The sequence below is a fragment of the Alosa sapidissima genome, chromosome 2 (genome assembly GCF_018492685.1).
Source record: "Alosa sapidissima isolate fAloSap1 chromosome 2, fAloSap1.pri, whole genome shotgun sequence".
Classification (NCBI taxonomy): Eukaryota; Metazoa; Chordata; class Actinopteri; order Clupeiformes; family Clupeidae; genus Alosa; species Alosa sapidissima.
Genome location: NC_055958.1, coordinates 19,361,296 through 19,386,366, shown reverse-complemented (window position 1 = coordinate 19,386,366; position 25,071 = coordinate 19,361,296). Strand labels below are relative to the sequence as shown.

Sequence of the window (25,071 nt, the reverse complement as noted above, 5' to 3'; positions counted from 1 at the left end):
AAACCAAAATATAGCATGCTTCTTTTTTTGGCATGACATTTGTGTCACTTGAGTGATATCACAGCCTGAGCCTATAAACAATAGGCTATCTTAATGAGCAGAGCACCCATAGCCACAATACAAAAGGAAGACTTTAAAGCAATTGACCTAGATGCTGTTAGAGGATCCATTCACGTGGACTGGTCTATCTGACTTGGTTTTCCTAAACATCTTTAAAAAAAAAAAAACAATGCAGGCCTTATAGGATATAATATTACATTTCTGTTCTGTTCTATTTAATCTGCGAATATGTAGTCAATTTTCACTTTTAACATTAAATAGAATTGGGTGAATTTTATGGGGATAGTTCACATAGGGTAGTGTCCAAAAAAACAAAGTAATCGCTAATCGTTACAGTAAAGGTACTGACGTAACAAGACGGAAACACGTGGGTAAACAGGAAGTGTGTTTGCATTTCGCGGGCACCGTGGAACGACGCGCTGGTGTTGTGGACAGAAATGGCGGGTAAGGGTGACCATTATAACTCTGACAGATATTAACAATGGCAGTCTTGTGTTTGTGTTTGCAGTAGCGATTCTGGAGCACGGTGTAACGTTTTATGGTAATAGTAGGTTGATTCTTGGGCTTGTGTAAGGGGATGGCGTAGTCTTCAAGCTAGCTTGTATGTAGCATAGCCACCACTGTTGCGACGAGCTAACGTTATTCGCCTTCGATGGCTTCACAAAGTTATAAACTAGGGACCCCGAACTCAGGTCTGACAAATTACTCTGACATTTTACCACTTCTTAGTCCACCTCTGTACCTTGATTGGAATTGCGGATGTTGACATTTTGCTAACTGCTAACATGGGGTTCAGCAGCTGTGTATAATGTTAGCGTTTCGTAATTCTATGTTAGCCATGGCTAATTTGGCTCTGCCCTCGCCTAATTTGTCAACTGACTGTAATCGAATGATGCACTGTATGCGCCGAGCTGTAGGTTAACTTCTAAGCTCTATTCGACAACTTCATTATTTAGAAAAGTAGTACTTTCTGACAGCTTTGCATATGCAGTGTTAGCTGGCTCTGTAGCTTACTCGCAAGTTGATGTAGTGTAGTCACAGCATGGATTAGCTCTTGCTTAAACTAGCTAGGTGTCTAACAATAATAGTCTGGGATAATGTTAGTAAAACGTGAATTAATCTCAGTTTTAAAAACATTCTAACTATGCTTTAGTTACATTTGTTGAAGACGTAATGTATTCCACAGGTGTGAACGCAATGGAGAAGAAGTTGGCGGAGTACAAGTGTGATACCAACGAAGCCATAAGTTTAAAATTAGGTAAGCAGTTATGAATGTAGTTCATTCAACTTGTTGGTCGTCATCAGTCTGCACTTGCTGAAATTATCAGGCTGCACTTGCTGAAATTATTACCCTCTTCTGTAGATTCAGCTCTGTTAAGTGTTCAATGTTCTGTCATAGTTCGGTTTCCAGAGGAGGTAGAGGACGAAAGCACAACATTCCACCCCGAATTCACCCACCAACTCTATGGAGACGAGTGAGTTCTTTCTTATACTGTTCAACTATTCACTGTGCAACAAAAAGATAAAGTAGCTTGCCTATTTAAATGTCAGACTTTTCTCTATATGGTTTAGAGTCTATTAGCCCTCAAGTCATAGTCTTAAGTTTATCAGTTAACATATCATAATCTGATCTAGTTATGCGTAACATCGTGATTTCGGTAATGATTCTGGCAGACTCAAGACCTGTTTTCATTTTGTGAAGATTACATGATCCATAAGTCTTAATCTGTACTAATTGTCAGATGCTGCACTTGTCTTTTCACAGTGAAGTGGCTTTTGGGTACAAGGGACTTCAGATTCAACTGTACTACAGTGCCGGCAACTTGACCACACTCTTCAAAGTGAAATACTCCTCAAAGGTTACAGAGAAGTTTGAGTGTGTCGAGGTAATACATTTATTCAAATTGTTTTGATATGGTTGTCTTATTCTCGACATCACGGCCACAGTGGGCTTGGGTTATGGGCTGTACTCAGTCAAAACAAAACATTATGGACAATATCATAGAACTACTCTGAGCTAGATAGCCCGGCAAAAGCGTCTGAAGTTGACTACAGCTGGATTGAGTGCCCCTACAAACTACCAGCTGGCTCATATAGACACATTGCCCAACTAAATGGCTGTCTCTTCAGTGCAATTTTTTTTAATTGATTTCAGTTTCAGTTGTCCATGCTTTTTTTTTTTTTATCATCCCAAGCCAAAAGTGGCCGCTATGTCTAGAATAAAATAGCAATGGGGGAATGAGCTGCGTCTCTGAACGGAGTTGGTTGCTGTGCTTCACCCAGGTTGAACGGAGTTGGTTGCTGTGCTTCACCTGAACTGAGTTGGTTGCTGTGCTTCACCTATATTGGCGGTAGTTCAGATGATTGATTGGGCAGCCGTGGCCTACTGGTTAGCGCTTCGGACTTGTAACTGGAGGGTTCACTGTGTGTTCATTGTGTGCTGAGTGTGTTTCACTAATTCATGGATTGGGGTAAATGCAGAGACCAAATTTCCCTCACTAGATCAAAGGAGTTTATATACTTATTAGTGCTGTCAGTTAAACGCGTTATTAACGGCTTTAACGTAAACCTATTTTAACGGCGTCAATTTTTTAAACGCGAGATTAACGTTCTTTTTGGTTAAACAAACTTTGTAGTTTTTTTTACATGCTGTTGCAACAACTAGTAACATTAGAACAACTACAACACCACACTGGATTTAGCTAGACCGGAAACTAAACAATACGCACTGACGAATGGAATGGAACGTTGTATGTGCTGCACGTACACGCCCCCTTTTAGGGAAAAGATGACTGATCTAATGGAAACCTATGCTGCATCAAAGTGGGGAGCGAAAAGGGCTTATACTTACTAAATCTTGAAACAAACGTGAGTAAAAGGCACAAAATAAGGTTGGTGTAAGAGTTATCTGTGTGTTTATGGGATTAATGTGACCATGTTCCTATGGTTTGCTCTTTCTAGTTTACAGGAGTGTCACGAATGTATCGATAGGCATAGTCAAACTGCCCGTGGCTGACTATAACTAAGTTCAGCAAGCTTAACTTTACATGTCATAACATCAACTGAACATAAGTCACACATTCATTCTATCACTTGTAATATGACCATAGCCCATTTCCTACAACTACAGTAGGTGAGATAATTGGCTATGTTATACTGAAGTTCCACAGTTAGCTAGCTAGCAAGCTAACCGTTTTGCATGGGATATTATGGTAAGTGTACATGCTAAATTTGTTCTCAACATGGGGTATTGCAAACGAATTAGGTTGGTAATGTACATAGTTTCGACATGAGTAAGTTACATTAACATAATTCTTAATAACTGCCTTGTTAGTAAAATGATTGAATGTCCTGTGAATTAAAAATAGATGTAACGTCATGTGATTACTAGCTGTCTATCAATGATATAATGTTAACTTGTTTTCCTCTAAAATGGGGCGTGATGCAGATTAAATGTATCGTTATGATGATGCGCCGTTAGTAGGCTACGTAAAGGCATGCTGCACACACTTGTTTGGGCTTACGAGCCGGCTAAAGAGTTGTAGCCTAGGCCGACGCATTAAATGTGTGCCGCCAAAGATTTTCACCGTCACTTGTTCTGTTATCAACATTCCTCTTTGGCTGCTACTATTTGCGATGCACTCTGCTTTCGACATTCATTTACATTAGATTCCATTCTTTTCAATTCAACTCCGCACACCAGCATCGCACTTTGGCGCCGTGTAAATCACGATTCAGTTATATTTGGTTGACGCTGCTCCATAAAATCCATTGTTCATCCAGTGTTTGCCTGTTAAAAACTTTGGCGCTGATGTGTGTGGCAAGTGACAGTGCACCATAGACTGTAGGCCTATAAAATGGCAATGCACTCATGTTGAAAACTTCCTTATTTTCAACTGAACTCAAAGATAATGAATATAATATTTTCTGTTTGTTATGCCCTTTATAATGTGTGTAGGCCTACATTTTGTGCACGCACTTCAGCGGTAGCATTTATTTTAGTTTATATGAGCTAAATTTCTGAAGAATATTGTGTTGCCTCAGGTCTGCTGCACATCTTTTGAAATTTGATTTGAAATAATCAAATAGACCTACGTCTTAAAGTTCAGTTAATAAAGTAACTTGCTTTGCTTTCATTTGAATCCCAATCAAGATGCACAATAATTGCTTTATTGTTAATATAGACTCCTGGAAAGTTCAGAAATGCAAAATAATAGTGTATTGATTGAAAATATGTGATTAATCGTGATTACCTATAGGAATTCAGGTAAAATTTTTAATTGTTTGACAGCGCTAATACTTATACTCTACCTTTGGTTCAATAACAGACACATTTTTGGCCAATATCGTGGTTTAAACAAATCAGATAGTGAAGGGCGGGACCTCCCCTCTGAGAGAGAGAGAGAGAGAGAGAGAGAGAGAGAGAGAAAAAAAAAAAAATGTAGTTGCATTACAGTGTGGTCACATAGGCCGAAATAAATGTCCCCACTGCCTTTCGGCGGCTGTCAGCAGCAAACCGATCAGACGAGCCCGAGATGATGGATCAAGTTTATCGTTGCCTAAGATAGGCCTAGTGAAACTTCCCTTCACAAAGTTCAGTCCGAAATAATTATTCACCCAAAACATTGTTTGAGCAATAGGTAGAGTAGAAGGTAGAAATACTATAATGTAGTGAGATAGGTAGGTTAGAAGGTAGAAATACTATAATGTAGTGTTCTGCTGACTGTTTGCCTAGATGTAATCATCCTTAAATATGCAAAGGCAATGTACAGACTAATTGTATGTTTTGTGCTCACTGAAGCCTTTGTCTCTAGAGTCCGGACTACAAACGTGATTGTGTGTGTGTGCGCGTGCACACACTGTGTTCATGTTTCCTGGCTGTGGTGCAGCTGGAGAAGGCTATTTGCTGAAGGGCTGGGCATAGTTCAATCTGCAGCTGCCTGTCTGTGAGGGGAGGCCCCAGTCAGAGATCAGCACCACTCAGAGAGCAGAGCAGAGGAGGGTAAACAGCAGACCGGGCCTGGGCCTGGTGGCTATGGCAGGGGGGAGCACAGGAGGGTTTGCACTCGTCTCCCCTTGTCTCCCCTCCTCTCCTCTCCTCTCCTCTCCTCTCTGCTCCCCTCCTCTCCTCCCTGCTTGGCTGCCTTCCCCCTCTATATGCACTAGTTCAAATACTCCCATGGAACAGAAGAGGGCATCAGACAGGTGGAGAGAGAGAGAGCCATCACACTAACGCTGGGCTTTGTCATCTATCGATTTATTGTGTTACTTGTTTATACAGTAGTTCCCCTGAGTCTTTAAGTTAGAATGGTGTATATTAGTCATTATCACTGATAATTGGAAATGGGGGGGGGGGGAATGAACTGTTGTGTCCATAATATCACAAAGTGGCCAAAAGAAAAAATCTACAATTGGCGATGGCATGGAGAATGCCAGTCAAAATGGCATAATGGTCCAAAACAACAAAACTTGTTAAGACAAAAACAAAATCAAAGCGGTGAATTAGGAGTGTTCTGGCTTTTTTCATGAATTTTAAAACAGATCTTTGTTTAAATCAAACAAGCTTTGTGTTTAGCATTAAAACTGCCATTGTCAACTCCCATACTACAGATAATATCCCATTCCAAAATGGACAAAAAACTTCTGAAGGTGCATTGTGAGCTAATATCATCTTGGAATAATGGCCCCCTTTGTGGGAAGATTGTGCAATTTGTACGTGGCATGTAGGAAAGATCTCGGGCAATATGACTTGTTTGTCCTTGGCCTTTTATGTACGTCCCTTATCCCTCTGCAATGCAGTTGAACGATTACAATGGTGAAGTGGCATTCAGCTGCAGGTGCATTACTTCCAGTTGGATATTAGCTGATGTCTGAAAGGAGGGGAATTAGCAGCGTGTTGCACTAGCCCTTTTGTAGGGCATTTTGTTCGGGCCTTCTTCATTTCCCTGTTTTGAATGGCAAGCAGCAAGGGTCTCTGCACAAAACTAATGCCTATCACACATGTAAATGGTGTGAAAGGGCTGCTTAGCAAGTTAATACAAAGTGTTCTCATGTCAATCCCGCTGGAAATGGATACAATGCAAACATTACAGCTGAACTCACTGCACATTCTGCTGGGTAAAAAAATTCAAAGGGGGTGGTGGGGGCCGAGGCTTGGACGGGGGCAGGGTGTCCATTGTCCATACGTCTCTTTGAATCGCCAGGGCAGATTCGTTTGATTGAGTTCACTCGCCAGGATTAGTGGAGAGGAGGCTATTATTGATGCCCGGGTTTTGTTAAGTTGAGATCAATTCATTAAATTTTATTGCCCAGTGAGAAGAAGAGATGCATTATTGTGGGGGACTTCATCAAATATTCATGGTTTAAGATAAGTAGTAAATGTATTGAATTAAGTGGTCTTTCACCGCGGGTGGAGGGGGGAGGGAGACCTCCGCCTCTGCTCAGCTGACAGTCTTAATTGCCTAATGGCTTCCCTTTCTGCCCCAGAAAAATATGTATTCTTTCACTTCAATTCCATGTGCTCTGTGTCAGTCAGGCCCTGAAGTATACCCTAATGACCAAACAATGGTAACATATTCTGTTGCATGTCCTTTGTGATTGCATGTGTGGCCGTGGTTAGCAAGGGTACACAAGTTGTGTCCGCGTCGAGACCGCCTGATTGCTACATTGATTCTTTGCTCTTTATAAAGATGCCCATGGAACCTTGTGCAGCTTTGAATTTGCTGTGTCCTTTTCTTTTTTTCTTTCTTTCTTTCTTTCTTTCTTTCTTTCTTTCTTTCTTTCTTTCTTTTTTAACAAGTGCCTCTTCTCTTTTTAAATAAGTGGCCATGATTAGACCTATTGTGTTAATTATCTTTAAGGGTTGTTCTTTGCCTTGGCTTGCCATGGGATATTCAGCAGCAGTTCTTGGTCGAGTCTTAAAGGTTTGATCAGAATCTCTTATTGCCACCATTGGGCGTCCCCTGGCCATGGGTGCGGATCTACTAATGCTAAAATGCATTGCCACTGTCAGACATCTTCATCCAAATAATCACTCCAAATCAAGGGAGTTTTTATTTTTCTCTCTTTGGAACTGATTGTGATTTCAAGGGAAATAAAAATAACCTTTTGCTTGTGTGTGTCTGTCTGTCTGTCTGTCTGTCTGTCTGTCGTGTGTGTGTGTGTGTGTGTGTGTGTGCGCGCGCTTCTAGCCTGATGACGTGGAAGGAAAGATCCGTGAGATCATCCCACAGGGTTTCTGTGGCAATACGGACGACTTCATCTCGCTGCTGGAGAAAGAGGCCAACTTTACGCCCTTCGGCACTCTGATCCACACATACAGCGTTCACAACGAGGAGGCCGGGGAGGACCTCACCTATCAGATCCACAAAGTAGGTCCCCAATGTGCCGTTTGAATGCACTCCGTGTCCCTCAGACACGGTACTAATGTGGTACTAAATGCCTTTAGCTGTCGCTCTCAACCTTTTCATCTGCTAGGCTGCACACGGTCAGTAACTAAATCAGTCTGGCCAGACCACGTGTTAATCATGCTGTAATGGTACAGTAAACTTTTACAGTCATTTACATGTTCTCATTCTTCCATTCCCCATAATGCTGGGAAGCCCAGCCACTGATGCCCCATCCCTCACTTCCCTTCTGTCCATAGAAAGGGAGCACATGTAGACATGTTCTAGACATATTCTCAGCAGTATGGATGTAGGAGGCAGTGGTACAGGAGTCTTAAGAATATCAACAAAAGAACTTCCCTCATGAACAGTTGGCTTCAGTTTGGTGTGGTTGTAGCCACAAAATCCGGTACAGAATTGGAATTGTGTGAATTTTACACAGTGGAATTTTGGTTGCTTATAAAAGCCTATAAAAGCCTAGTATTGCCTAGTACAGCAACTCCCTGTTACTTTCAGGCAGTTTTACATACCTCGCATTATACCGAGACTATTATTAAAAACATGCGGTGAAGTTTGCAGTGCCATAATGCTGATTGTGGAGTCATTTTCCAGGGCCTCTGCCCTCATGTGTACTGGTGATGGTAATGGATACAATACAATGCACAATGGGCTGTGTGTGGTTTCTTCCCGCAGGTGGAACTGTCCAGCCCTGGCTTCCGCGAGTATCACGAGCGGCTGCAGACCTTTCTCATGTGGTTCATCGAGACTGCCAGCTTCATCGACGTGGACGATGACCGCTGGGACTTCTTCCTGGTGTGGGTATCTCCTCCAGGCCACAGACAAACAGCCTCCCCTCAGCCCACCCCATGCCACCCCCCACATTCCCTGGACAGGCCCAGTGGCCCTCTTTGTGGCGCTGCTGCCCAATTACCAGGCCGCTTTAATTACCCCTCCCCCCCCCCTGCTTAGAGGTGAATTGTTGATCTGCTGAGAGCACCCCCTTTTGTGCCCGAGCCACTTTTCATTTTTTGCCCCATTTTTGTCTCGGCCGCGAGCTGAATTGAATACTGTTGTCTTTTGAAACACTGAATGGAATCTCAAACAGTAAAAAGAGCCTCTGCTAGTGTTTTCTTTTGCTTGGCACCTATTAATCTGGACAATGGACAAATGGACTGAAGTGATTTGGAGAGGCTAGAAACCCCCACCTCCTTCTTCCCCCTCCACCACCCACCCACCCCATCCTATCCTAAGTTGCAGTGCTCCAATTAAGTACATAATGCATTCAGCCCATAGCAGGTGTACCAATTGGGTCTGCTAGCTTGCAGCATGCTGACACTGAAAACCGGGGCAGTAGAATGGGGGTGGGAGGGCTGGGGGGGGGGGGGGGTAAAATGGACTCCACATGGGCAGTGTGCCTGTAATTGACCTGTTTTGCCTGTGTGTTTCATCTGCAGATTTGAGAAGTACAATAAGGACGGGGAGACTCTCTTTGCGACTGTTGGCTACATGACAGTTTATAATTACTATGTGTACCCAGACAAAACCCGACCACGTGTAAGGTAATTGCCCGGGAAGCACGTGCCTTCTTCTTCTTTTGTGCTGTAAAAGGGAGAAAGGGAAGAGAAAATTATACATTTCTGTCTTCCTTGTCCTGAAATGTCCCAAATTACTGGCTTATGTATCTAATAAACCAGCCTGGTTTTGTTACGGCAAGGGTGATCAACATCGTTATTTAAAAAATAATAAAACAAGTAGCGTTGTTTTTTTCCTGCACTGGCTATGATCCATTGATAGGCATGCAATTGTAACTTTTCATTAAGTCTACTACAGTTGATTGAATGAATGAATTGAGTGATGATGATTGAATAGTTTTGCCCCACAGCGTGTTTTCTGTTTAAGCCCACAGCCACACACACACACTTGATATGGGTAAAAAGCAAACTGGTCATTTGCGCTGTTAAAAATATGTTCCTGTCTTTAATGGAGATGTGTATGACCAAGCAGGCACTGGGCACTGTGATCTAATGTGCCTCACCTCTTTCTGTTCTTTTACGCCCCGATGTTGGCTACCGTGAGGCCGTTAGAGTACCCAGACAAACACAAGTGTGTCCCATCAGTGGCTAAGTGTAGTGGGCCGGTGCTCTGGAGCAGAGGTCAGAAAGGCTGCGCTTTCATGTCTTTGTGTGTGTGTGTGTGTGTGTGTGTGTCCTCTGTGAACAGCCAAATGCTGATCCTGCCCCCGTTCCAAGGCGAGGGCCACGGAGCCCAGCTGCTGGAGACTGTGCACAGGTTCTACTGCACCTCCTCTAAAGTACAGGACATTACAGGCAAGTGGACTGTGCGTGTGGGAGACAGCGGGACTAAGAAGTAGTAATCCTATTGTGGTCGACCTATTCATGGTTTGGCATGATCTTTTTTTGTGAGTTGTGAGACATATATAACTATATATACTCTTTTGATCCCGTGAGGGGAAATTTGGTCTGCATTTATCCCAATTAGTGAAATACACTTAGCATGAACGCACAGTGAGGTGAAGCACACACGGTTGTGAACCAGTTTTCTCCTTCACCTTTCTCGCCCAGTGAGATCCAAGCAGCAGCACTGAGATGTGAAGACAGCGGTGTTCATGTATATATATGTGTGTATATATATGCGCCCGCCCCCCATCTGGCTGAAAGAGGGTACGGGGTTGTGCTGGAGGTTTCCTGTTGCGGGGCAGTTGTTGACCGTAGAATTAGGCCCGCTCACCACAGCGCTCTCAGGCGAGAGCCGGAGTGGGGGTTGGAGCGGAGGGATGTAAATTGCAAGCTCGTTTCCAGCAGAAATGTGCTTGCCACATGCTGACACAATCAAACTCTCAACAATGGCGCAATTATTAAAAAAAAATTCTCCCTTCTTGCGTCAGGAGCCAGTGCGGCCGAATTAGCCTTCAGCAAGACTAAAGCACAGAGTGGCTGTGCCCCTTGTCCACTCGTGTCAAAAGGAAGCGTTTCAAAGAACAAGCCTTACCTAGTCTTCCCCCTTTTCTAACTGTCTCTATTAAAGACGTGGATGTTTTGCATGATACAGAAAGCTCAGCTGTGCCAATTGGGCAGAGTACAGTGTTTCTCTTGTCCCCTTTGCAGCGGAGGACCCGTCAGACAGCTACGTGAAGCTGCGCGACTTTGTCCTGGTCAAGCTGTGCCAGACGCTGGCGTCCTTCTCCACCGACAAACTCTCCCTGGGCTTCAGTGAGGACATGGCCACCGAGGCTCAGGAGAAGTTAAAGATAAACAAGGTAGTTTACCGCAGGGAACATAAACACACACACACACACACACACACGACACACAAACAACACAAACAACACAACAAAGCAGACAAAGCCCAAAAGTTGTTAGGTCTGTAAAAAAAAAAGTAGTTTTTTAGTTCTTTATTTTATTGTATTCTTTTCCTTGTCTGTTCTGCCTCCATGTCTCCATTCTCTGCTGGACCTGCATAATCCCATGGCCATTAGAACAGGAAGCCCACCCCGTGCAGTCACCTTAAAGTGGCCTCCGTACGCGTGCTTTTTCTCTCCCTTCTCAGGGCACTATTTAGCAGGCCCAATTATATCACAGGTTTCTCAGCTCCCTCTTGCTTGTTGGTGATTATCACAGCCTGATGTCCGTAACATGGCAGGATAAAGTGTGTGTGTGTGTGTGTGTGTGGAGCTGTAGGTCCATACTGCTGCTGCCCACACACCTTTTGCATTTTATGCTCATGAACATTTATGAGACTGTTTGCCAAAGTCTTTCTGTGGCCGTATTTTCTTTTCTCGTTTAGAAACATGCCAGACGGGTGTATGAAATCTTACGTTTGCGAGCAACAGACATGAGCAACGAGGAGAAGGCCAGAGCATTCCGACTGGAGGTCAAAAAACGATTATTTGGGCCCTACAAGGTATGTGCTGATCAGGTATTCGCTCCGTTTCTCTGTTGGTTCTCCTATGGTTCTCCTATGGTTTGGCCTTCTGATCCAGTGTTGTCGGAGAAACAGAAGTAGCTGAATGTACACAACCTGAATTAGATTAGATTAGATTCAAAATTGCAGAGTACAAGTACAAAGACAACGAAATGCAGTCGTCATGTTATGGTCGTCATGTCTGTAAAAGCCTTGGTGCAGAAACATAAGCTACTGTGAACTGACTCGAGAATGTTCTCATGGTTTTTAGACTGCTATTGTGGAACGTTTCTGAGAGAAAAGTAACTTTTGAATACACAAATTACTCATTTACTTATATACCCTATAAGGTAAAGCGTTGTCCTGCTATACAGATGCCAATTTCCATTGTTCCGTTGTGTCAAGGTCCCTGTGTTTGGCACCAGATCCTGCTCTAAGCTGGGCCTCTGCTTCATCCTAGCAGCTTCCAAGCGTGTGCAGACACTAATTGCTCTGTGTGGATTTATCTCATTTAAAGAACTAAATTATTCATCCTTCCCCTCCAAAGGGAAAAACCTGGTGGAAGGCTGAGGCTCTAGTCTTGGCTGCACAATGGGTCACACCAGGAGGCTGTTGATGCTCCCAAGAGACTTGTTTCCATTCAGGCCAGGGCCATTATTTAGGATTTGCATCTCATTGCACTAAGTAATTTACAGGGAGGAATGTGTCTGCCTGTCCAGTCCAGTCCAGCGCAGCGCAGGCCACTCTCCTCATGCTGCCAGTGGGGAGAACCTGAGCGACAAGTCCCACGACAATCACCGCACCACAGCGGTCTGCTGCCAGGCCAGCACACCTCTCAGCCCGGCGCTTCACTTCAGTTAACACTAGAGCTTTTATCTTCGCTTATTGTTTGGATATTTTTTGTGTGCTCTCATAGTTTTGTTTTGTTATTATTATTTTATTATGTTCTTTAATGTCTTATTTAAAGGGCCTTTATTATGGCTCAGGCTAATGCTGTGTCTATTTACACAACATAGGGTTTTTTTTCCCCCCATGATGATGATGATTTTTGTAACTTTGATGAGCTCAACCAGATTTCCACAGCCTCTGAATTCTTTCCCATCTCTGCATTGTCTGCCGTGTAGCCACTGACCGTATTTTAAAGTCTCCAGTGTAAACTGTGCAATCTGCAACATAGTTGTGCTCTTTGAGAAACTTAAACATTTAGTCTCAAAAATTCAACATGTGGTCCTTCTCTGACGACTCTCTCCGAGCAACATATCAGGTCGACACTAACCAGTGGAGAATTGTTGACAGCAGCCTAACCACATTTTGAAAAGCAAGGGGGAAAAAAGTGGGGTTTCGGGATGTGGGGGGTGGGATGGAGGAGGAAGTTGGAATTGCCTGGGAGAGCAGAGCGGAGGATCTGGTGGCCAGATGCAGCTTTTTCTCTGAGGGAGGTTTGGCCAGTAGTTGGATGCTAGAGCTCCCCTTTCTTTGTGAATGTGTTGGCGATTACATGTTTTCCACCCAGCTCTGGGTTTTCTCCCTTTGTGTGTGTGTGTGTGTGTGTGTGTGTGTGTGTGCGGCTCTTTTGCATGTACTGCTGTGGGACGTATGAGTGAGGAATCTTGGTCCATAGCCAAAGCCTTTCAGCACTCTTGCCGACTCAATTACAGTGTTCCCCACGTCACCTTTCTCTCTCTCTCTCTCTCACTCATATCTCTCTCTCTTTCTCACATCTCTCTCTTTCTCTCTCTCTCACATCTCTCTCTCTCTCTCTCTCTCTCTCTCACATCTCTCTCTCTCTCACATCTCTCTCTCTCTCACATCTCTCTCTCTCTCTCACTCACACTCTCTCTCTCTCTCTCTCTCACTCACACTCTCTCTCTCTCTCTCTCTCTCTCTCTCTCTCTCTCTCTCTCTCTCTCTCTCTCTCTCTCCTCTCTCTCTCACTCACACTCTCTTTCTCTCTTCTCTTTTTCTCTCTCTTTCTCTGTCTTCTCTTTTTCTCTCTCTCTGGGGCTGCCTAAAGCTCTAATAAATGAAATCCAGTGAAGTCTGGCTGCTGCTGCTGCTGGAGGAAGGCTTCCATTTGTTTTTTCCCAATGTTAGTAGCAATATGGGTGAATTTATAGTAAACATTTTTTGTGTTTCTCCTCTGTGGCCTTTGAGGTTTTCGATTTATACCACTGCAGTCTAACGTGTGTGTGTGTGTGTGTGTGTGTGTGTGTGTGTGTGTGTGTGTGTGTGTGTGTGTGTGTGTGTCTGTGTGTGTGCAGAAAAACCAGAGAGAGCTGACCAAAATGAGGAAGTGTCTGCGGCCAGAAGAGCTGGCGTCCCAGGTGAACCAGATGGACACCCAGCTGCAGCATGAGGAGCTCGAGCGCAGCTATCAGGAAGTGCTGGGGGATTACCGCAGGATCATCGAACGGCTAGCACGGGCCTAATACACACCTACACCTACACACACACACACACACACACACTCACACACACTCTCACACCTTTATGTTCTCTACTCAATGATTATGACGAGAGTGTGTAAGTGTGCGTGTGTATCAGTGGACTCGCTCCCTGCATTGGGAGAGGACTTTCCCCATGTCCCACATGTCATCACTCGCTGCGTGACATTTTTGTGATTGGTACATCATCTACAGGCCATAGTCACACATCATAGACATCTCAGCCCTCTCAGGATTTAAAAAAAGAGACAAAAAAAATTTACTTTTTGTATGTAAGAACCAGTATTTCTTTTTCAGAATATATGTGGTGAAGGTCTTTTCCTCTTGTGAAGACGAGTAGATTTTGAAGCACTTCATATTGAAAATAAAATGTTTTGTACATTCCTCTGTGATTGTGTGTTTTTCAGTCATTTTCAAGACTATTGGGAAAAACTTGTGTATCGCAGCCAGCGTCCAAGACAGCGCGAGACTCTCTGGTCCTACATAGAACTGCATTAAGGCTTTACAACCCCTCCACAATTCCATTCATCCCCAGCACCGTGTGACATTGATGTTTGGTCAGGAGATGCTGGGCTAAGGGTCAGTGCGCTGGTGTCTGCCAAAAAAGTTTTCCTTACTGTATTGGTCGGCACGGGTTAAAAAACAAGCATATCCCAATGCCAAGAAAATGTATTAGGCCTGATTGATCATTTATTTTGGTAAGCCATAGTTAACCAAATCAATTTACATTACAATTTCTTTTTGCGCACCCTCTTGTGGCTAATGTAACTTCTGATTGCACAGTGTTGAGTGTTTCAATAATGACCATTATGCCTATCAATTTAAAACCTCTTTGCCATTGCACAGTCCACTTACACGGATCATTGTGATGAATAACCATCTCTGCTGGTACTTTTACACATTGCAGTTAAAAAATTAAGGTCTCTGGGTTAATTTTCATTTTTCCTCCTCTTCAGATGTAACACAGAGAACCCAGAATACTTGACCATGTCTGATATTAATTGAATCCACTTATGTCCCGCTGGCCTCTCCTGCCTCCATGCCTTTGTTATGGAGCAGCTCTTTAAATTGAGCAACTGTTACATGAACAGACCATTGAATGAGCTATTTTTATTTATTTAAAAAAAAAAAAGTTGGATTTTGTAAATCAGAAGATTTGCAAACTGTTGCTGTCCTTCGCTTTTACCCATGTAACTTTTGTGTTAAAACACAAGTAATGTGACTATAAGTTCTACGGAAAATAATATCAGAAGAAAGATTGTAGGCTTGTGTTTTGGAGCCAGCCCAATAACAAGTCCAGACCAATGTCCCATAAATCTCTGCCAGCTCTAGCCTTGTTGCAGCACATGTATGATCAGCGTGCTCCATCATAGTAGCAGGGATGTGATTCTTCCAGGTGTTCCGACCTGATGATGAAACCCGTGCAATTTTTACAGATCCGCAGTTTTTGTGAGGGGACGGAGTTATACGAATGTATTTCTGTATAGAGATATGCATAACAGGACGCTGACAATGACAAACAGACGGTATTGCGGGATGGCCTGCCCTGACGATCAGAAACGTGGCGCAAAGCTTATTCTTATCTTACCCAGTCAGTGGTGGATTTTCGAGCCATGTGCTTCACTTTTACCTTTCACTTTTATTCAGCCTTGCGCCCAGCTTAAGGTGTGGTCTGGCGCATGATCCAAAAATCTCTATCTTACACCCTCTAAAAATCATTATGCCACTGACCAGGAAAAACCTGGTCTATAGAGAATGGCGCATAAAGCACAGCTGAAGATGCACTGTCACGAGATGTAAGCAGCAACTCCTCTGCCGGATGAATATCCTTTCGAACATTATTGGGGTAGCCTAAGTGTTGTTTTTTTCACGATATGTTTTCAAACCCCTTTTGTCAATAGTGAAAGTAGGCTAACTAACTGTAGAATTGTTTTGTCGTTGACTATGAGACCACGGTGAAGTTAGTTTCACTTTGCCTGAGTTCAAATAAACAGATTGCAGATGTGTGTAGGCTATACTCTGCTAGTCTCAAACAGGTTTTAGTAAAGAATGGTTTAGTGGAATACCTGTTCCATATGGTCTCGCGTGCAGATTCCTTTAAATGCTATCAAAATACCGATGCAGTGATGCTAGCCAAGCTGTTAAAGGGAATAACATGTCTTTGTCACCGAGGTGAAGTTAGTTTGATATTTGATATTCGACAGATATTCAATTTTTTTTAATACAGCCGGTTTCACCCCGTGTTTGCAGACAATGTACAAACAGATGACCTGTCTACTTGCTCCCAGCCGACCTTAGGGACCGTCTATAAAGTACCTTCTGAATTACCTTCATAGTCTTTTTTGTCAATAGCTTTGACATCATGTGACCTAGTGACTCCAAACCAATGCAGAATAGTTATCCTATATGGGACTCATCAGACACACCTCTTTTCATGGTCACTGTATGCACACTGTATTTTATATGAATATTTTAAAGAAAATACATTATTTCCCATAAGGAATGGTCTCCTTTTTTTCAATACCTCCCAAGTCATGTGACCTAGTGACTTCAAACCAATGCAGAATAGTTATCCTATATGGGACTCATCAGACACACCTCTTCTTATTGCCACTGTATGCTCACTATATTTTATCTGAATATTTTAAAGAAAATACATTATTTCATATAAGAAACAGACTCCTTTTTTTCAATACATCCCAAGCCATGTGACCTAGTGATTCCAAACCAATGCAGAATAGTTATCCTATGTGGGACTAATAAGACATACCTCTTCTTATAGTCACTGTATGCACACTGTATTTTATATGAATATTTTAAAGAAAATACATTATTTGCCATCATGAATGGTCTCCTTTTTTCAATACCTCGCAAGCTTTTTTCTCGCTAGACATCACAGATCAACATAGAACTGTTCTGCTATGTGATACTAATCAGACACATGTCAATGTGAAATAATATTTTGCATGAACTATTATATATATATATATTTTTTAAAGAATCATATTTATTTCCTATGGAAAACAGCTTTTTGCTCAATAGCTGCCATATCAGGGGTCCTAGACAACACAGATCAATACAGAACTGTTCTGCTATGGGGTACTTATCAGACACACCTCAATATGAAAAATGATTTGGCATCTACTATTATATGGAAGGTATTGGGAAAAAAACAGTTTTCATAGGAAACAAATGGGTACTATAAAATAATATGCAAAAATTATATTAATTTGAGGTGTGTCTGATTAGTCCCATAAAGGATATTCTGCATTGGTTTGGTGTCCCTACGTCCCTTCCCTTGGGGGGGGGGGGGGGGGGGTATTGAAAAAGGAGACCATTCCTTATAGGAAACAATGTATTTTCTTTAAAATATTAATATAAAATAGAGTGTGCATTCAATGGTTATAGGAAGAGGTGTGTCTGATGAGTCCCATATAGGATAACTATTCTGCATTTGTTTGGAGTCACTAGGTCACATGGCTTGGGAGGTATTGAAAAAAAAGAGTCTGTTTCTAATAGGAAATAATGTATTTTCTTTAAAAATATTAGTATAAAATACAGTGTGCATACAGTGACTATAAGAAGAGGTGTGTCTTATTAGTCTCATATAGGATAACTATTCTGCATTGGTTTGGAGTCACTAGGTCACATGGCTTGCGAGGTATTGAAAAAAGGAGACCGTTCTTTATGGGAAATAATGTATTTCCTTTAAAATATTCATATAAAATACAGTGTGCATACAATGATCATGAAAAGAGGTGTGTCTGATGAGTCCCATATAGGATAACTATTCTGCATTGGTTTGGAGTCACTAGGTCATATGGCTTGGGAGGTATTGAAAAAATGAGTCTGTTTCTTTCTATGAAATAATGTATTTTCTTTTAAAAAAATCATATAAAATACAGCGTGCATACAGTCACTATAAAAACAGGTGTGTCTGATGAGTCCCATATAGGATAACTATTCTGCATTGGTTTGGAATCACTAGGTCACATGATGTCAAAGCAATTGACAAAAAAGACTATGAAGGTAATTCAGAAGGTACTTTATAGATGGTCCCTAAGTAGGTCGGCTGGGAGCAAGTAGACAGGTCATCTGTTTGTACATTGTCTGCAAACACGGGGTGAAACCGGCTGCATTAAAAAAAATTGAATATCTGTCGAATATCCGAATATCAAATATCAAACTAACTTCACCTCAATGTCATTGTCATTGGCTTAAAGGATGTTATGCCCAAAACACACTTCACTGAATCATGACTGATTAAGAAACATAAGAACAGCCTTCTTAAAACCCCTAAAAAGTCAGCTATTTAAAGATGCAGTCTGCATTTTAATACTAGCTCTCCATTTAGTGTGTGCGTAAAACTTGTGATGTTATCGGGCATTTATTGGGCAACCTTGCTCCAGCGACGAGATCACAACACATGATTGGCACAATGTATTCACAACACACCACATGATTGGCATAATCTATTCACATGTCTTCAAGGTGTAATTTGATTCCATTTTGAACTGAAAAATCAACATCCTTCAAGCAGCATCCTCTTCAGTCAGCATCAATATCAGTAGGCCTATCACATGGTTCACGATTTTGTAGGCCCAGGGGACTTTTAGAGGACAGGCTATATCAAGTAGACCTATACTAAGTAATGTAGGTTTAAATTATGTAGGGGGTCATCACTCCGTGCGATGTGCTCCGTGTATTTTCCTGCTTTTATTTTTACCTTTGTCAATCATGTCCCTGTAGTGGGAATAAAATAAAATACAATTCATGAACCAAATCAAATTAGCAGGATTGATTTAAACAGCGTGTGAATGATTCCCAACAAGGTGTGAGTGGGACATTGCCACATAATGACAGAACTCGCGGATAAGTGATTTTGTGCTTAAATTGTCCTGACTAAAATGTACCATTGTTGAGTACTCTGGGGGTTAAAAGCACAATCTGTGATTCAAATTCAGTTCATTTTTTGCTAACTTCAGTTAGTGTGCTCCTTCTGGACTTCTAACTCAAACAAACATTGTGGCTCAGACCGGACTGTAAACGATTCTAGCCACATCATCAAGGGCACTGGATGTTTAACCTACTGCAGATATCAATAACTACTCTGAAGACCTCGGAGTCATTTTCATTTGCTGCCTTTTCTTTTTTGTGAATTTCTTAATTTGTTACTTTGTTAAACCATTGCCTAAAAAAGTAATTTTTTATGGGTTAAAGGAGGTTATATTGTAGGAAAATGGAGTGCTGTGGATATGCTGATTGCTCTACTCTTTGTCATGCAGTAATGAGGAACATGCTCTGTAATTTCACAATTTGCACACATTTGTGTCATCAGCCAAAGAGTGGCGTGGTCCTGGTGATAACCTGTTGTTAGTGATGAGTGAAGTCCTCCCATGGCCTGCGTGTGTATGCTGCGTGAGGCAAAGGTCTGTGTATTACACACCGATGGGTTCGGATTTGATCCCCAGTCATGAAGTGTGTTAAAACAGTCTTCAGAGAGCTTCTCAGATGGAAAATAACCGTGTTTAGAGAAGAATCACTCAGACTCTTCAGCAAACTATAATATTGCCATCGTCTATTGTGGGGTACTCTCTCACTACAGTCACTGAACCATTCAGACCTGCAGAGAATTGAAATCATGAGGGGAGCATACCTGTCCTGTTTTCTGCTCATCCTTAGCCATTTAGTGGAGACTCACCAGTAGCGCTTTGTGTGTGCGTGTGTGTGTGTGTGTGTGTTTTTCCTTTGGCCATTCAAGGGACAAATGCCTGTCCATCACGTGTAGTCGGAGCCAACTGGAGAAAGAAGGAAGGTTAAATTACAGGGGTTTCAGCGCTTGGCCTTTCACGGCTTGCCTTCCAGGCTCCTGGCATATTTTTCATCTCTCCATCACGGCCACATCTTTTTATAGCTCTTCCAGCACTCCATTTGATTGTAAATAGCCGTCCTCTTTGCTTCTCCACGCTGGGCCAGGCCCTCCTGAAACGCCAAGGCAGATCAGGGAGAGATTAAAACCAAATTGGGTCTCATCACGGGTGTCCTGTGGCCACGGCCGGGTTTTGAAGCTGGGATCCCTGGCTGGATTCTCCTGTTTCACTCGCTGGCATGGGCGTCCTGCGCTACTGTTACCTGATGGCGCCTTTTCATCCCGCTGCTTAGACAGGCCGGGAGCCTGGACCCCGGCCCAGCCGCACGGGCAGAGTCCGCCCGTGTGATACCTGAGCCGAGGAATCCCAACGTCTTAGTCCATGGATTCCCAGGAGAGTTGAAAACGAAGCACACCGGAGACCCCCACCCCACTCCCATCTCCTCCCTGTCCATGCCCCCTCCTCTCGGCTCCTTATGTTCCAGGCCCCATTGTTGCCTCCCTGGTCCCTCACATACCTTGGGGACACTGGCCCCACTCACCCTCCTTGAAACGGAGCCCTTTTCCCTTTCTCCTCTGAATGAGGCCTCCTTTAGATAATATTTGACGTGCTGACAAGCTGAACCAAAACACTGTTCAAGAAACTAGGTTTGACATCTTTTAATTGCGCACGCCAGCAAAAGACTGATTGCTGTTGTTGAACTGGTGGAGATCCTTAAGCTGATATGGCAGTGCACTTAAGCAGAGACCTGGGGAGGCTGGCGCGGCAGATAGGCCGTCAGGAGACCTCTGGAGACGGAGTCCTGTGTGTAAACATCACACGGACTCTCACCCTTGAGTAAGTGTCAACACAGGTGGTTAAGTCCTCTAGTCAGCAAAGGGTTTGGCACCTGTCGGATTCCAAGTAGACTCGAGATAAATAGGATCAGTTTTCTGGAGTGTAGTAATAATGATTTAAAACAAGAATTCTTTTGAAATGTTCTTGAACCAAAATAACGCTAATTAAAAGTAATTGCACGTGATAATCATGTGAAAAAAATAAGAACATCTTTATTACTAGGTGCAAAAAGGTTTTTCATTTGTTGGTAGCACATGTTTTTGGAATACACTATTTTATATCAATAGAAAAATAACAATCCTGCCCAGTCCAAGCCCACTGTAATAACAGTTTAAACATGTTGTTTTGAAACGCAGAGTGACATTGCTTTCCAAAGCAGTGGTGTGTGCATTTGGTTTGGTTATAGTGATTGGCAGTGATTGAACGGTTCCACTGCAGGCTTTGTTATTCTTTGTCACAAGTGATGTATGTAGGTAGTGCTGAAAATGTAAACAAGCCTTTCCTGTATCACAGCTCGATAAAGATCCAGTTTCAGACTCCAAAGCCGACTTTTTCTCAACTCGGCAGCGCGGCCCCGGTGAAATATGTACGCTCTTTGTCATCCTCATCCGCTGTGTTCATTTGTAATGCCTTTCCACCTCGTTTTAATGCTCAGCTTTTTAAATCGACTTGAACAAATGCTAAAGGCCAGGCGCTATTAGATTGAGCATGTGTGGCCTTTAATGCCTTGAAACTGACTACATTTGGCTTTAATTTACCTTAGGAAGCGCACATCACCATGTGGCAGTATAAACAATCGCGGGAAGTGTGGGCTGAAAAATTAGACATGATATTCCGAGCCTAGGAAGACGAGCCTCTCTGACACAGAGCGATCCATCAAGACCGTGGTCCTGAGCACAGGCATCCATCTTTGAAATGAGCCATGTGGTGGAGGTAGAGGAGCATGGGGTAGCCCAATGTACTTTTCTAATTAAAACAGGAGCATTAGGTCATAATATGTGCTGGGGGAGGCGGGGGCTGGGGTGGGATGGCTGCTGGGCCTGTGGGAGGAGGAGGCTGCAGAGTCGGCTGCGGTGATAGCATCGGTCCAGCGAGACAGGAAGACGCTGGGTAATCTTGTCAGGTGGAAGATCTGTGCTGAGGCAGACTACCGTTAGGCCTCGCACCAAACAATGCCGTTAAAGGGAAGGTTACTGTGTCATAGTGCTTTGAATCATTTGAGCTTTTTCCCTTTGATTCCTTTTAGCGACTCGAGGCTTAAGGTTTTCATCACTGATTTGTTAATCTGATTAAGTGTCATATATAATAGGCAAGTTTTGCAGTATTACAGCTGAAACCATAATCTAGTAGCACTTAACAGGGAAATAAGTCTTGTTGTGACATGCCTCATGTTTTTCATCTGAAAGTTTTAACAAATTGCTTTTAAAATACGCTGGGAGAGCCTGATCTCCAGAGATTTGAGTAAATGTGCACTTCATCTGATTGAGTTTGTAAATACAGCCCACTTATAACACAAGATGGCAGTAATATGGCAGTTCTGTCTGTTGACTTCAGTTTCTGTTTTTCTCATGTCTTGAAGTGCTGATTTTGACTAGGAGCCCGAACCACAAGACGCCATTAAGATATTGGCTTTGGTTGGGCAGAGTGGGGGTTGTGGGGCAAACTGCAGGCTGAATGAATGTTTTCCATGAAGTGCTGAGTAATATCGAACGTTGGGGGGAGACCAGGGGTGCGGAGAACCATCGAAGGAGTCGTTTTACACAGGGACAGAGCCGCTCAGTGTAAACAGCGCGAAGGCATACACACACACTTCAGGGGAAAAAATCAGAAACACAAGTCCCCTCTCTAATCCGGAGGCTCTGGGATTCCATACGCCCTGACATGAAAAATATTGAAAGTGAGACGGCCAATTCCACGTGCCAATCATGACTGGAGAGAAATAGTCACTCCAAGTTTCCCCAAACTACTTTGAAGCTGCCTGAAGTTGTGTTTTGTTTTCAGGGCATATCCAAACTTAGTAAGTAAATAGGAATGTTGCATATGCTGGGAGGAGACATGCTGAAATTTACCAGATGCTGCGTACTAATTAGGGCCAAGTATTCCCCCGGTGCGCAGTGTGTGAGAAACCATAATGCACGGCTGCTCAACCTTTTGGACCTGCCGAGCATGGAAGCCCAGAGTGTTTATATTCCAAACACTCAGATATAACAAACACTTCTTTGTTATTTGCTTTTCGGCCAAGATTGTTATTCTAAAGCTGAAGTTTGTCCTTTTACCGCTCTCGATGTGGCTCTCATTGTCCGCATTGCTCCGGGCAGTGAGGGACGGGCAGCCTGCTCAGCCTCAGAACGTTCGGTCCTGTGGTTATTTTCTATTAACAGAACTCTCTCCTTCTGTTCTCTCTCACTCTTTCCCACACAATCTTTCTATCTACCTCACATCCTCTTCATCCCTCTCACAAACCCCCCCCCCCCCCCCTCTCTCTCGTCATGCCATTCCTATGTGACCAGTCCACTCATATCCAGTGCAGGAGGCCACAGAGAGCCAGTGCTGCTGCTCCACCACTTTGTGTCTCTTAGCAGGACGCCTCCAACCAGCCATTTTCCTTCTCCACCCCCGGCTCGGAGCGTCCAGCAGCATGTGGGCCGAGCCCAGCCCCGCCGAGCCGCCCGTAATTAAGAGTCTGAACTGGCGGACCCCTCGGAGGCATGGGGGGGGGGGGGGGGGGAGAAGAGGGCCGCCCCCGCTGCTGGGCTTTTGTGAGCAGATCCGCTGTAATGCAGTCAGCTGGCAGGGACTCTCCAGTCATGCTGTAAGAGAGGGCTGGAGGGAGCTGGAACCCTCCGAGTCACCGCACTCGCCCACCCTCCTCTCAGATCTCTCAGCCTCACACCTTTTGATACCTCGGAGGTGTGTTTGGTCTTAGAGTTGAACTCCGTGTTCCGCTTGTTGCTGGGGATTCAGTGAAGGTGGACTACAGCATTTTTCTTTCTTCTGGGTTCATTTTTTTGATCTTCCAGTGAGCTAATTTGGTGTGTGGCTAGCAGTCAGTAGGGCTTTGCAGATGATGGGAGATGCGGGATTTGTAGAATATGGACCAGCAGAGATGGGTATAAAGATACTGACATATGATACTCATCTGAAAATAAAATGAAATGGGACACTATTGCACTATAAAAAAAAGGAAACCATATAAAAACTGAAAAGGCAAATAAACCATCCTTCGAACATAGCCCTGAAGAAATGATCTCAGAAAAGTCTCCTAGAAACAACAGCAGCCTTCGCCACCACCCCTCACCAACCCCCAGCTCAGATGCACTGTTGCTGTTGCCGCCCTCCTTCTCATCTGTTCGCTCTCAGCGCGCTCTGGTGTGAAACCCAACGAGGGTGAGATTTGCAATGATTGCATTGATCAGTTCCACATGTTGTCATTGTCAATTACGCGGCCGTGCACTTGATCTTTATTTATTTTCCCTCCACAGGTGTCCTTGCTGGGAGCGTCTCACACACCACCTCCATGACCACGCACACCTAACAGTTCAGAGGTGACCCCAACCGTCAAGCAACTCAGGGGGGGAAGGGGGGGGGGCTGGCCTGGTCTGGTCTGTGAATGCGTCACAGATCAATCTTAAGCCCTTGGGGTCGGGGGGTGGGGGGTGAGGAAGCGGGGCGCGGGGTGGCAGGAAGTGAAAGGGAGACCTTTGAGGGCTCTGCCACCCACGGACCCCCTCGGATGGCCTCAGCGGGCTGCAGCTGAGTGGAGCGCGGAGAGCAGAGCAGAGTGGGGCGGGGTAGTGTGGGGCGGGGCGGGGCGGCCTGGCTCCTGTCCAGGCTCCGGAGCTGTGTGATGGGGGGGGTCACGCCGTGCCTGACCTGAGCCCTGCATGTTGAATGTTGTTATTATTAGAGTGCTGTGCCCCCCGGGCTCGCGTCGCCCCGGTCCGGGAGGAAGCGCTGGGATCTGGACTGGCTCTGGAGCTGGGGAACAGCTGTGTGCAGGTTAGGGGGGCCGCCCGGGCCCCACACACCCCGCCCGCCACCCCAGCACTCCTCCAGAGGGGAAGCCTGCACAGATTAGACAGGAGGTAGAGCTCTGCACCAGTTCCTCATGTTCCACTGCAGCCAGGCCAGTGCACAGGCACAAATCTACCCAGCCTCTCTGCTATGCAGCCTGTCCCTCACACTTAGAGCATTATCATTTATAAATCTGACAAATACAACTCACTTACTAGCCTAGTCTGTTTAGTTTTTTTTTTTTTTTTTTTTTAAATATAGTTTTTTTAACTCATTGAGATGATTTAACAATGTTATCTGGGCTGGGCATGTGATGTGGAAAGCACCTTGATAACCGTGCTATCTTGATTCTGCCTGTTCTTGGCAGGTCTGTAATGGGCGGTTGTGGCTGGTGCTGCCGCTGGAGCGGCTTCACTGTGTAAATAAGCCTGGAAATTGCACCTGGCCTTTGGCTGTCCTGGTAATTCCTCGCCTGCCTCTCTGAGTGCTTGGCTTGGCTGGCGGAAGGGTTAACCCCTGCAGGCTGCAGGCCAGGGGCCC

The 25,071-nt window shown here is 44.1% G+C and overlaps 1 protein-coding gene and 1 long non-coding RNA gene across 2 annotated transcripts; one reads left to right on the top strand and one right to left on the bottom strand.

Moving 5' to 3' along the window:
• Positions 1-401: 401 nt before the first annotated feature.
• Positions 402-14,194, top strand: hat1 (histone acetyltransferase 1). Its single transcript, XM_042066917.1, has 11 exons — positions 402-504; positions 1,247-1,318; positions 1,460-1,535; positions 1,826-1,946; positions 7,251-7,430; positions 8,139-8,260; positions 8,900-9,004; positions 9,666-9,772; positions 10,571-10,722; positions 11,250-11,366; positions 13,628-14,194. Exons 1-11 carry the CDS (start codon positions 498-500, stop codon positions 13,793-13,795), a joined length of 1,227 nt encoding a protein of 408 aa, XP_041922851.1. The 5' UTR covers positions 402-497; the 3' UTR covers positions 13,796-14,194.
• On the bottom strand, positions 13,014-13,332 carry LOC121687410. Its single transcript, XR_006024412.1, has 3 exons — positions 13,308-13,332; positions 13,176-13,201; positions 13,014-13,068 (listed from the first exon to the last, which is right to left on the bottom strand). It is a non-coding gene; the product is annotated as an uncharacterized LOC121687410 (long non-coding RNA).
• Positions 14,195-25,071: the final 10,877 nt, after the last annotated feature.